This window comes from Curcuma longa, unplaced genomic scaffold (genome assembly GCF_044706935.1).
Source record: "Curcuma longa cultivar G26 ecotype Majalengka, Jawa Barat unplaced genomic scaffold, ITB_CL_G26_1.1 contig_24661, whole genome shotgun sequence".
Classification (NCBI taxonomy): domain Eukaryota; kingdom Viridiplantae; phylum Streptophyta; class Magnoliopsida; order Zingiberales; family Zingiberaceae; genus Curcuma; species Curcuma longa.
Window position 1 is genome coordinate 1 of NW_027432496.1, and position 13,676 is coordinate 13,676.

A 13,676-nucleotide genomic window follows, 5' to 3' on the forward strand; every position below is an offset into this window, starting at 1 on the left:
CCGATGAGACATTCCTTAATGATGACGTGACAGGTATACACGTTCATCTCTCCTTATAACGACCACTCCCTCCTCAACAGGTAACTTCTTCTCCTTTTTGAACGCTCAAGCTCGTTACTATTCTTCTTCCTCTCGTCGTTATTGACTTGAGCGTCGGAGTGGTCGTGTCAGGGCACCCCCTGGCCTTCCTACTCACGCTTGTTGTGTTTTCAGGTGCCTGGAGCTAGCAGCACGCTAGACCCCCTTCCTATGCCACGCCGTTTTCCTCGGAGGTCCGGTGACTTGTCCAGGAGCCCGTCTCAACCGGAACATATTTTGGCGCCGTCTGTGGGAACATCAACGTCCGGACTTGAGATGCCGACGGATGATTCTCATCGACCTCACCTACTCACCATGACGCAGGAAGAATTTGATAGGGTGGTGGCCGCCGCCGTCCTAGCGATCTCCAGACAGCAACCCCAAGCTTTGACTGCTCCCTCACGACCTCCCTCCCTTTCCGCTAAAGCTCCACCGGCGTCGGTCCGCAGACTCTTTGAACCTACGGAGGCCCGTCAGGCCCAAGTCCACCAAGCCCACTAGGCCCAGGGCCAAGCCTGGCCCTACGGCGACGAGGATTACTGCGGAATGCCCGCGGAATCCGCGTTAGCACCGACTCCACCCCGCCATCCAGCTCGTGGCAAAGCGCCGTGCTCCGGCGAGGGCAGCAGTTCCCAGCAATCTCCCTTCGCCCCTTGGATTCTAGACGAGGAGCTCCCCCGCCGCTTTAGAGCTCCCCAGCTCTCTGACTATACTGGAACCACGGATCCGGAGGATCATCTGAGTCGCTTCGAGAATGCAGCCCTGCTGCACCAATACACTGACGCCATCAAGTGTCGGGTCTTCCTCACTACTTTGGCCAGCTCTGCGCTCCGTTGGGTCAACAGGCTCCCTCCGGAGTCCATCTGCTCCTTCAACGACTTCAGAAGCGCCTTTCTAAGGCACTTCGCCACCAGTCGGACGTATCAGAAGACCCCCATGGACCTCTTCTCCACCAAGAGAAGTCCAAAGAATCGCTTAAGGAGTATGTGTGCCGATTCAATCAGGTGGCACGAGAGGTCCCAACCGCTACATCAGAGGTCCTTGTCAGCGCCTTCTCTCAAGGACTAATCGAGGACGACTTCTTCCGATCCCTCATCAAGAAGCCTCCAGAAAACTTCGATATGCTGCTCACTCGAGCGGTTAAGTATATACACGTGGAGGAAGCTCAAGCGGCTCGGCGCATAAATTCTGACTCCCAGTCTCACGGAGGCCCAAGTCGGCAACCTGCTCTAGCCAGTCGAAGTGACAACCACCCTTTACCTCAACTGCTCCGGAGGCCGGAGCCGGAGCATCTGACGGTACCAAAAGCCGGCCCTCATGCCATACAGGCAGTGAACTCCCTACCCACTCATCCTTCGGGGCCTTCACGGTGGGTGCCCCGGTTCTGTGCCTATCACCGGATTCGGAGTCACGACACTCGGGACTGCCATCAGTATGCCCGAGTCCTCCGAGAAGCAGAGGAACAACGCACCAGAAAAGCTGCCCCTGCCCCCCCCCCCAACCTCGAATGAAGATCACCAACCAGGCAGCTCCATCATCTCCTCCGCCTTCTCCTCAAGCCGCCTACAAACGCCACCGCTTTCCGAGGGAACTGACTCCCCCGCTTGGAGTGAAGGGGACCACAGTCATGGGGTCGGCCCTTGCGACCCCCGAGCTGGCAATCAAGACAACGCCCCTCGCGGCAGCATCAAGTAAGCGCTTGCCGCCTGCCTTCTCTGCAATCAAGATGTCTTCGCCTGGACTCCGACTGACCTCACAGGAATCTCTCCTGCTGTTGCTGACCACCGCCTTAATACCCTTCCGGGAGCTCGCCCCATCAAGCAGAAGTGACGCACTTAGCGTCCCGGAGCACCAATGTCACGGTACGTCCTGTGTATTTCTTATACTTGAATAACAATGACACTGTCGCAGGGCCTCCTCCGGGTGTCAAGGCTTCTCAGCCATCCTCCAACACTCTCCTAACTCGGACATAGTCGCGGATTGAGCCAACTTAGGTCTCGGACCTACGCCATCAATAATATTTAGGTCTCGGACCTACGTCATCGACAATATTTAGGTCTTGGACCTACGCCATCGACAATATTTAGGTCTCGGACCTACACCATCGACAATACTCTCCCGATTCGGATATAGTCGAGATCGAGCTCAAATTCAGATCTCGGACCTGCTCCATCAGCAATTGCCCTTTTCAGGGTTCAACCGCCCTTGTGCTCCTACAACCGGGGTCGAGCTCCCTTCGGCAACCGAGCCTTACTACAGGTATGGACTCAACTCCCATCTCCAGCTATTGCCCTTTTTAGGTTTCAACCTTCCCCGCGCTCCCACAGCCGAGGTTGAGCTCCCTTCAACGACTTTGCCTTATGACAGGCCAGGAACACCGAGCCCTGAGCTCGCGACTTCGCCTTACGACATGCCAGGAGCACCGAGCTCTAAGCTCGCGACTTCGCCTTATGACAAGCCAACAACACTCTCACTGACTCACTCTACTCAGTCAGCAAGCTCTCGATTATAATTAATTTTATTATTTAAATTTAAATTTTTAATTTTTAAATTTCATTTAGTATTTTTAAGATTAAAAGGTTTATTGTATGATTTTTTTTCATTTAATTTTAAATTTTTAGTGATTAAAATATTAAATTTAAAATTTATCTGGCTGAATTTTAATTTATCTCATTTGAGTTAATTAAATTATTTTAAGATTATCTTGATTATTTAATTTTAAATTATTTAAATTGATTAAATTTAAATTATTGAATTTATCTTGAAAATTACTTACATTAATTTTATCTTGATTGGTTGAATTAATAATGAATTTTGAATTAATTAAATTAATTAAATTTTTAATTTTTAATTTATAGTTATCTTGGTTGAATAAATTAAAGATTTGATCTAAATTTTTATTAATTTAATTTATATCTAGATTAATTTTATTATCAGAATTTATTAAATTTAAATAATTAGTAATTGAAATTTTTAAGTTTGAATAGTTGAATTGTTTTTTAATTTATATTTATTATTTAAATAATTCCTACTAGATTTATTTTTATTATTGATGGGATGTCGATTTAAATTATTCAAATTAATATTAATTAATTTGTTTTTTAATTCTAAATTATTTAAATTAGATTTTATCAAATTTATATTATTGTTAATTAAATTATTTTAAATTTTAAATTTCTTAAATTATCCAAGTTATCAAAAGAAATCAATCTATCATACAAAATTCTAGGAGAATTTCATATTAAGAAATTTATCGGAAGCACAACTCCTAATTCTATTGTTGACTGGTTCTTTGTCTTATTCTCCGAACATTGGTTCTTATAATATTTGGATCTTTGGCACTTGAAGCATATAATGCACTCTTTATTTCTCCAGACTACTCACATCAGTTGCTCCTTAACCACCAATGGTGTCGTTCAAATCTTATGAATAGGACACTGATTTTTATAGTGTCCTCTCTACCTACAATTGAAACAAATAATATGTAATTTAAAATAAACTTTTAAATTGTTACCTTGCTCCCACTCGATCTTTGTCTTCTTGCTCCCATAGCGGCTAGTCTTATCGAGAGTGGGTCAACTCTGATACCAACTGTAGGATTGTCGCATGCAAGAGAGGAGGGTGAATCTCGATCATACTTTTTGTGCTTGTTTCATCGTGTTCGTTCTTTCTATCAAAGTATTTGTAGCAGGGAAATAATAAATAAAAATTAAACAAGATGACATGTTATACCTTCTTAATGTTGAGAAATCTCAACACAAGTCTATTCAATCCTTAAGAAATATGAATAAAGTTTCAAAAGTGTACCGGAATCCATCGCTAGCAGCCGATGTTGAGATTGATCTTCTAAAAGTGCAGAGTTCCTTACGGTTTCCTTAGTTTCTCTGACGATGGGGATTCAGCGAATGATTTCTCTCCTCTGTCTTTTGGGGACCATAACCCCTTTTAAAGATTGACATATTTCTAATTTGGCCCCTCATCAAATTAGAAATACGGAATAGTATCCACAATTATTATTCATGACGATTATGCCCTTAAGTCAAATCCCGAATAAAATTTAGATAACATAATATTGACTTAATATATTTGATGACTATATATATTCATTTAATTATACAGATGTCCTATTAGATGCTAACAATCTCCCACTGGACATATATATAATTAAATGAATGATATATCCTTAGTGTGCACAATATTGTCATTAAATCCGAGGACATTCCTAACAATCTCGTCCATTAGTCATATTAACATAGGATCAAAGCAGTATTCGTTGTATCAATCACAACTAAACCTATCAATGGTCACATACATCAACATAACTAAATGACATAGATCAATCATGAATTAGTGGCATGAAAATTACATGCAAGGTGATCTGTTCATGTCAATTTTCAACTGGTCCAACTTTAACTTTAGTGAGATCAAACTTTAACTTAATTTTACAAAGTGTAATGAACTGAATGATGCTTTATTACTGATCAGAATAACAAAAAAAATATCTATAAAACAAACTGAAAGACAATCAAAATTACAAACTCTCACTCAACTTGGAGATCATCCATCTCTAAAACTCCCATACGAGCAGTATGCTCAAGAAAGACATTAGGTGGCAAACCCTTTGTCAGGGGGTCATCTACCATGGAGCTTGTACCCAAGTGTTCTATAGAAATCTGACCACTTTGTACCCTTTCCTTCACAACTAGGAACTTGATGTCGATATGCTTCGACTTCGTTGAGCTCCTATTGTTGTTAGAATATAATACAGCTGATTTGTTATCACAAAATAATCTAAGGGGTGGTCTTTCAATCCCTTCCAGAATGCGCAGCTCCGTGACAAAACTCTTCAGTCATATTGCATGATTTGATGCCTCATAACACGCTACAAATTCTGCTTCCATGGTGGAGGAAGTTGTGAGTCCCTGTTTGAACTCCTCCAAGAAATGGCTCCACCAGCCAACAAGAATACATAGTCCGAAGTGGATCTCAAACTATCTTGGCATCCTCCAAAATCAGAGTCAGAATACCCAATAATCTCAAGACTATCTGACCTCTAATACGTGAACATGTAACCTTTAGTTCTCTTCAGATATCTCATAACCCTTTTAGCTGCCTTCCAGTGATCCAAACGTGGGTTGCTTAAATATCTGCCAAATACGCCAACTATGTACGCAATATCCAAACGCGTACAAACCTGAGCATACATAAGACTTCCAACTGCCAAAGCATATGGAATCTTTTGCATCTCCTGAATTTCAAGATTTCCTTTAGGCTATTGTTTGAGACTAAATTTGTCTCCCTTAGCGACCGGGATGTTTCCTGATTTACAATCTTGCATGTCATATCTTTTAAGTACTTTATCGATATAGCTCATTTGTGACAATCTAAGAATACCTCGAGAACGATCCCGATGTATCTGAATTTCTAATACAAATGAGGCCTTACCAAGATCTTTCATCTCGAAATTTCTTGACAAAAAATTCTTGGTTTGGTGCAATAAGTCTATATCATTTGTGGTAAGCAAAATGTCATCCACATATAAAACCAAATATATGTGTTTACTCCCACTGAATTTGTGATACACACAATCATCAATTAAATTCACTCCAAAACCAAATGAGAGAATTACCTCATGAAATTATGGTACCACTGACGAGACGCTTACTTAAGCCCATAGATGGATTTCTTTAATTTGCAAACCATATTCTTTGGATCTCCTGGCACAAAATTTTCTGGTTGCAACATATAGATTGTTTCATCAATGTCTCCATTGAGAAACGCTGTCTTTACATCCATCTGATGTACCTCCATATCAAAATGTGCAACAAGTGTCATGATTGTCCTAAAAGAGTCCTTAGTTGAATCCGGAGAAAAAGTCTCTTTATAGTCAATCCCATATTTTTGAATAAAGTTTTTTGCCACAAGACGAGCTTTATACTTTTCCACATTACCTTTTGAATCCTTTTTGATTTTAAAAATCCATTTACAACCTACAGGTTTCATACCTTCTAGTAATGGGACAAGTTCCCAAATTTTATTGTCTTGCATAGACTTATACTCTTCATTCATAGCATCAATCCACTTTGCTGAAATGGAACTATCTATGGCTTGACGAAAGTTGATGGGATCATCTTCCATCATACCAAGATCATCCTCATGTTCCTAAAAAAATACATAGTCATCCGACATAGTGCTTCTCCTTTCTCTTGTAGATCGCCGCAATGACACTTGTTCCTCAATAGCTTATTCTTGAGGTTGTTGAGTTTGTACCTCTGGAAGATTAACATTGTCTTGATTTTATGGAATTATTTCGATATTTTCAATGACCAGATAAGAATCCTGATCATTGTCCAAAGAAACTGGAATAGGAATCAACTCCTCGTTAACCGAAGTAGAAGTTGATTCTTCCTCAAAGACAAACCCTTTATTTTATTCTTCCTCCCAAACTCAATATCCTCAAAAAATACAGCTGTACCCGTCTTGAAAATCGACTTTAAGTTGGTATCATAAAATTTATAGCCCCTTGATCGCTCAGAGTAGCCAATAAAATAGCTGCTAACTGTTTTGGGGTCCAATTTATCCGTATGAGGCTTATAAGACCTTGCTTCAGCTGGACATCCCCAAACATGGAAATGTTTTAGGCTAGGTTTTCCCCCAACCAAAGCTCATAAGGTGTTTTGGCAGCTGCTTTTGTTGGTACTCTATTCAGAATATATGCTGCAGTTTTTAATGTCTCACCCCAGAGTGACTTTTGTAAGGAAGAATGACTAACCATACTCCTCACCATATCCTGTAGAGTGCGATTTTGTCTTTCCGCTACACCATTCATGCTTAGAGAGCTCGGCATGGTGTATTGTGGGACGATACCACACTCCTCTAGGTATTTGGCAAAAGACCCTGGACGTTGTTCACCTGAACCGTCGTACCGATCGTAGTATTCACCACCACGATCGGACTTTACTTTCTTTATCTTTCTGTCGAGTTGATTTTCAACTTCAGCCTTAAATGACTTGAACACGTCCAATGTTTGAGTCTTTTCCTGAATAAGAAAAAAATGTATGCATATCTAGAGAAATCGCCTATGAATGATACGAAATAGCGTTGACCATTCCAAGAAGGAATTGGAAATGTACATCCGTATGTATCAATTCAAGGACTTCCGTAGCTCTATATGCATTCAATTTTTTGCCTTTGGTTTGTTTTCCTTTAATGCATTCAACACAGACATTAAAGTCCGTAAAATCAATGGAATTTAGGATCTCATCTGATACAAGACGTTCAACTCTATTTCTAGAGATGTGACCTAAACGTTTGTGCCATAATGCACCCGAAATATTATCATTTAGTTTTCGTTTAGTACCTCTTGATTCAATGTTTAGGGTTTCATTATATGAAGCATTTGTATCAAGTAAATATATATTTTCATATTGCATTAATGAACCGGTTCCAACAACTGAAGTACCAATAGATAACTGAAACTGATTGTTTCCAAATAAACAAGAGTAACCAGATTTGTCCAAATAACAAACAGAAATTAAATTCCGTCTAAAAGATGGTACAATAAAAGTATCTATTAAGTCCAAATAGTAACCAGTACTAAGCAACAATCTAAAGTGCCCTATTGCTTCAACTTCTACCGATTTTTCATCGCCCACAAAAATGTGTCTCTCAGCATCACTTGGCTTTCGGTAGTTAAGGCAACCCTGCATTGAAATATTGATGTTAGTAGTAGCACCGGAGTCTAACCACCAAGTATTTCTAGGTACTGAAGCTAAATTTACTTCAGAACAAACCAAATTAAGAAACATACCATTTTTCTCGCGCCATGCACGATATTTGGCACATTCCTTCTTCATGTGTCCAGCCTTATTGCAAAAGAAACAATCTCCTGTGTTCTGTTTCTTTGCATTTGGACCTGCAGCATCCGCATTCTTCCTTTTCTTGTCCTTATCCTTAGAGGTGCTTGCTAGATGAGCACTTTCAGTCCTTTCTTGCTTCAATCTCTTCCTCTTGAACACAATGAGAAATCAGTTCATTCAAATTCCACGTTTCCTTCTGACAGTTATAACTGATCTTAAAGTGGTTGAATTGAACTGGAAGAGAAATCAGAATGAGATGCACAAGTAACTCCTCATGCAAATCAAGCTTTAATGCCTTAAGTTTGGAAGCAAGATTAGACATCTCCATGATGTACTCCCTTATGTTACCATTGCCCTTATACTTCATTGAAATCAAGCTCTTAAGAATAGTGCTTGTTTCAGCCTTATCGCTTTTGGCAAAGCGCTTTTCAAGTTCTGCAAGGTAATCTTTAACATTGGTGGTGTCCTTAGACACTGCACTCCTGAACACCTCCGGAATTACACGTTTAATGATCAGTAGACTCATGCGATTAGAGCGTTCCCATTTCTCAAATTTAGCTTTCTCTTCAAGAGAGCTAGCTGCCGTAGGAATAGGGGGTTGCTCCGTCCGTATCGCAAGGTCCATGTCCATGCATCCGAGAACTATCTGAATGTTCTCCTTCCAATCCTTAAAGTTGGAATCATTAAGGACCGGTATTGAACTTAAGTTGGCAGAGATATTTGCAACATTAGCTGAAAAGAAAACAGAAAATAAACTGTAAATAACATGCACACTACTTTAATTTTCAATCTAGTTCAAAATAATTAGCAAACTCATCCAAAATATCTAGTGCACCATTAATTTCAAGTCTTTGGACAGTAAAATTAACTGCTAGTAATACTTTTGTTGTAATAATCAAACACTGACAATAATGCACGACAAATAACAAATCCCTTTTTGGATTGATTTGCTAATCTCATGTGAAATCCTTATAATCGTTACGTGTTTACTATCACATGTAATTTATGTACTCCGGTCAACCATTGACCTTCCTTTGGGCCGATCAAATGATCACATGGAAATACACAATTACATACATTCAAAAATTCAAAATTAAATAAACCAAATTAGAGAGGTCACTTTGGCAACATCATAATTCAACTTATTTAATTTGAATAAAGAACTAAATGCTAGTTAAATAACCAAATCAAACTCAGTCGATTGATTTTGGTCGTAGTCGACTGTCCGTCACTCCAGTCGACTGATTGGAAGCTCCAGTTGAGTCGCTAAACCTTCTGTTCACCATCAACTAATGTTCATCACTCCAGTCGACTGATGTAAAGCTCCAGTCGAGTCGCTAGACCTTCTGTTCACCATCAGTCGACTGATGTTCATCACTCCAATCGACTGATGTGAAGCTCCAGTCGAGTCGCTAGACCTTCTGTTCACAATCCGTCGACTGATTTTCATCACTCCAGTCAACTAATTTAAAAAAAACTGCATGAAGCGTTCGGTTGCCAAAAAAAACCGATGTCTCTGCCCTAATCCAGCGAGCGTTCTCTTGCCGCCCGCCGCCTGCACCGGCCTTGCCGGCGTAAACTAATTAATGTCAAGGAAATGAGGCCGCCCGTTTCTTGCCAACTCGCCGGCATCACGGGGATATCTCGATGGATGCGGATAGCACCTGTGCGCTGCCGTGTTCGTCGTCGGCCAAAAAACAGATTCGGGCAGAGAAATCACGGAAGAAACAGAACAACATAGTAGGAATTTCTTAAGAACTGAAATAACCTGGCTCTGATACCAATTGTTATACCTTCTTAATGTTGAGAAATCTCAACACAAGTCTATTCAATCCTTAAGAAATATGAATAAAGTTTTGAAAGTGTACCGGAATTCATCGCTAGCAGCCGATGTTGAGATTGATCTTCTAAAAGTGCAGAGTTCCTTAGAGTTTCCTTAGTTTCTCTGACGATGAGGATTCAGCGAATGATTTCTCTCCTCTGCCTTTTGGGGACCATAACCCCTTTTAAAGATTGACATATTTCTAATTTGGCCCCTCATCAAATTAGAAATACAAAATGGTATCCACAATTATTATTCATGATGATTATGCCCTTAAGTCAAATTCTGAATAAAATTTAGATCACATAATATTGACTTAATATATTTGATGACTATATATATTCATTTAATTATACAAATGTCCTATTAGATGCTAACATGTCATACATATTTACTTGGTTTTCAACCCCCATGGTCAGTACATCCAAGATCAAAGTACGGAAGGCGTCCATTCACTAGTGGTCTCATTTTCAAAAAAAAATTGGAGATAGAGAAACTTATCTTACAGTCTAGGAACAAGGACAAATATGAAGAGTATTGAATAAAGAAAATTGAAACGCAAACACTCGTAGCCAAGCTGATCTGGAAGTCCTGAGCACAATGCACCCCTCTTGGAACTTCTCCGATCCGATTGCACTCATGAGCATGGCAGAATATTAGAGTAGTGAATTGATTATTCTTTCATGTTGTTTGTTGAATACTTATAAAGACCCTTCTGAGCGTTCAAATCCCTTTCCGGGCATCCTAGACCGATTCAATCCAATCCGACTCCGTCGGTCTTTATCTAGTCGAATCTCATCCTGGTCTAGGCGCCTAGAATATGATCCGGGCGCCTGAATTTGTTTCTACCAAGTTTGACCCGAGTTTACTATGGGCATAGTTTGGCTGTGTCTATTTGCTTCTATCATGTTTCTTTAGTTTTGCTTCCAGCTCCTAGTTTTTATAAGATATGTATACAAACAAGCAACTTAAACCTTAAGGGTGCGTTTGGTTCAAGTTATGATATATAACCTTGGTTATGTAATTACCTGGTAATCACATAACCAAGGTTATGAGACATAAAATATAACCTAATGTTGTTTGGTTTACTTTATTTATTTGGAGGGAATAAAACATAACCAATTTTATATTTACTATATTACCCTTCATTCAATTATATTTAAATATAATTAATTAAATTAATAAGTATAAATTTGTTAATTTTTTTAATAAAATAATTTATTAAAAATAATTATTTTAATAAAAAAATCATTAAAATAATAAATATAATTTGTTAATTTTATTTTTTAAATTTTAAAATAAATTTATATATATATTAATAAAATAATTTATTAAAATAATTATTTTAATAAAATAATTCATTAAATTAATAAATATAGTTCCTTAATTTTATATTTTTAAATTTAAAATAAATTTATATTTCTTTCAATAAAATAATTTATTAAAATAATTATTTTAATAAAATAATTTATTAAATTAATAAAGATAATATGATAATTTTATTTTAATAAAATAATTTATTAAATTAATAAATATAATTTGTTAATTTTATTTTTTTAAATTTAAAAAATATATTTTTAATAAAATAATTTATTAAAATAATTATTTTAATAAAATAATTCATTAAATTAATAAATATAATTCATTAATTTTATTTTTTAATTTTAAAATAAATTATTTTTTAATTTATAAATATTTAAATTAAAATTTATTGAATTAAATAATTTAATTTTAATTAGATTTCATAGTACCTTTTAATTGACTTAGTTTTAAAATTAGAGGGTAATCATGGAAAAAATTTCGTTAACCTCAGGAATCGTAGAAAACCTTAGGCTACCAAGGTAATCACATTACCGGGTTATAACCCATTTGCTGATGTGGCGGTGATGTTGTATTACTTGGGAATCAATCATAACCTGAACCAAACAAGGTTATCAATGATAACCTTGGACAAATAACCAAGGTTATCAATGATAACCCCCAACCAAACACCCCCTAATTGTAATCTGTCTAACCTACTAGGCTTACCTAAGCCTTACCTTGTAGGTCTAACCTCTAAGTTTACTTAAGAGTTACTTTCCCAGGAATTCCTTTTGCCAAATATTCAGTCACGCTTGACCTGCTTGGACTTACCCTTGCTTAACCTGCAGTTAGAACCAATCACTCGGTAGACTTCCCACCTGCCAAACATTCGATCTTCTAGACCTGCTTGGACTTTTCCTTATCTAACCTCTAGTTAGGACTAGTCATTCGGTACACTTCTCACTGCTAAACATCCAGTCACCCTTGATTTGTTTGGACTTCCTACTAAGCATCCGATCCTCTAACCCCAGGACTTTCCTTTCGATGTTCGATCCTCGCTGACTCATCGACTTGCTAGACGTCAGATCCATTGACCCGCTTAGACTCTCCTAAACTCTCCGTCTGGTGCCCTCAATTTGTCAAGTCTTCCTTGCTCAGTCGCACTCACCAAGACTTCCTGACCTAACCTCCAACTAGAACTTTCCTTGTTAGTCATCTGGTCAAGTTTGACCTGACTAGACTTCACCCACCTTCAACTATTAGGTCTTGTTTGAATTAACTCTTGATCAAACTGACCAAACCTAGGTACATTATCAAACATTGAAACTCTAGAGGCAGACTACACCAACAAATTGTTCAGTATACTTGCTGTCGTATGAACCATTTTTTCTTAAATATGAATTGGATATTCTATTGGTCTTTATAGCTATATGATCTTTGTGGTTATATAGTTTTTGTGACTTTGCTTGGACGAGTGGGAGAAGTTGGTAATGGGGGCGTGGATAGTTACCAAAACTATCCACTTCTCTCATTTACCTAATATATCATGATCCCTTATATCTATGTAGGTCCAAGTCAAAGAAAGTGTTGAGCTGAGATTTTTTTTTTCTTGCAACGTGAGAACATACAAAGTACGAAGAAATTTAGTTCGTGGAATCTGGAGAGTTGTTCGACTTTGTAATGTCCTTCAGACGATAAGCACGAGGATCATCTGCTAGATAAGAACACGTTTGTAAGGCATCAATCAAAGTGTTTAATTGCTTTTATAATATAGTATACAAATATTTGTTCATGTATATCGATCTATCAATAATTACATGTTTATTTACTTAAAATTTCTATTAAATTGTGGGTAAAAAATCAAATGGCGTCGATCATTTGTAAAATTATTAAATGGGCATCTCATTTTCAATTAAAGTCAAATGAGATCTATCAATTATTTTCAATTAAATGTTCATCAATTATTTTATCTTGAAAATACCTCTTGATCCAATGTTGTAATATCTATTAGTAATTGTTATACTGTGTAGAAACTATCAAATAGGTGCTATCATATGTAGAAGCTACCCAATAGCTACTATGACATATAGAAGCTATCCAATAGCTACTATGATATGTTTATGGTAAGTTAAGAATATAGAATCAAGGGTTATAATATGTAAAAGTTATCGAGTAGTTGTTATAATATGTAAAAACTTTCCAATAACTATTACAATGTGTTTAGAGTGAATTTAAAATTTAAAATTTACACAATCTAAAAGTTACTCAATAGTTATTATAACATATTTAGAGTGAATTTAAAATTTATAATTTAATATTTAGAGTCTTTAAACAATATTATATCAAAATATCTTTTACTAATTAGTTAAAATTATTTAAACTTTATTAAAAATCACTTTAAAATAAATGTAGAAACTAGGATATAAATGCTACAATCCTAAACTCTAAACTTGTTATAAATATGTTTAGTAACTACTAAGTAGTTTTTATACATTTTAAATCATAAATACTAAATCTTAAACTCAACCTGAATATGTTATAACAGTTACTGAAAACTTCTACAATAATAGATTGGATCAAGGGATATTCTCAAGAAAAAATTACTAATGAGGCAG

The 13,676-nt window shown here is 37.3% G+C and overlaps 1 protein-coding gene across 1 annotated transcript; it reads left to right on the forward strand.

Moving 5' to 3' along the window:
• The first annotated feature begins 624 nt into the window (after positions 1–624).
• On the forward strand, positions 625–1,589 carry LOC141818381 (uncharacterized). Its single transcript, XM_074705888.1, has 2 exons — positions 625–876; positions 924–1,589. Exons 1-2 carry the CDS (start codon positions 625–627, stop codon positions 1,587–1,589), a joined length of 918 nt encoding a protein of 305 aa, XP_074561989.1.
• The last annotated feature ends 12,087 nt before the right edge of the window (positions 1,590–13,676 follow it).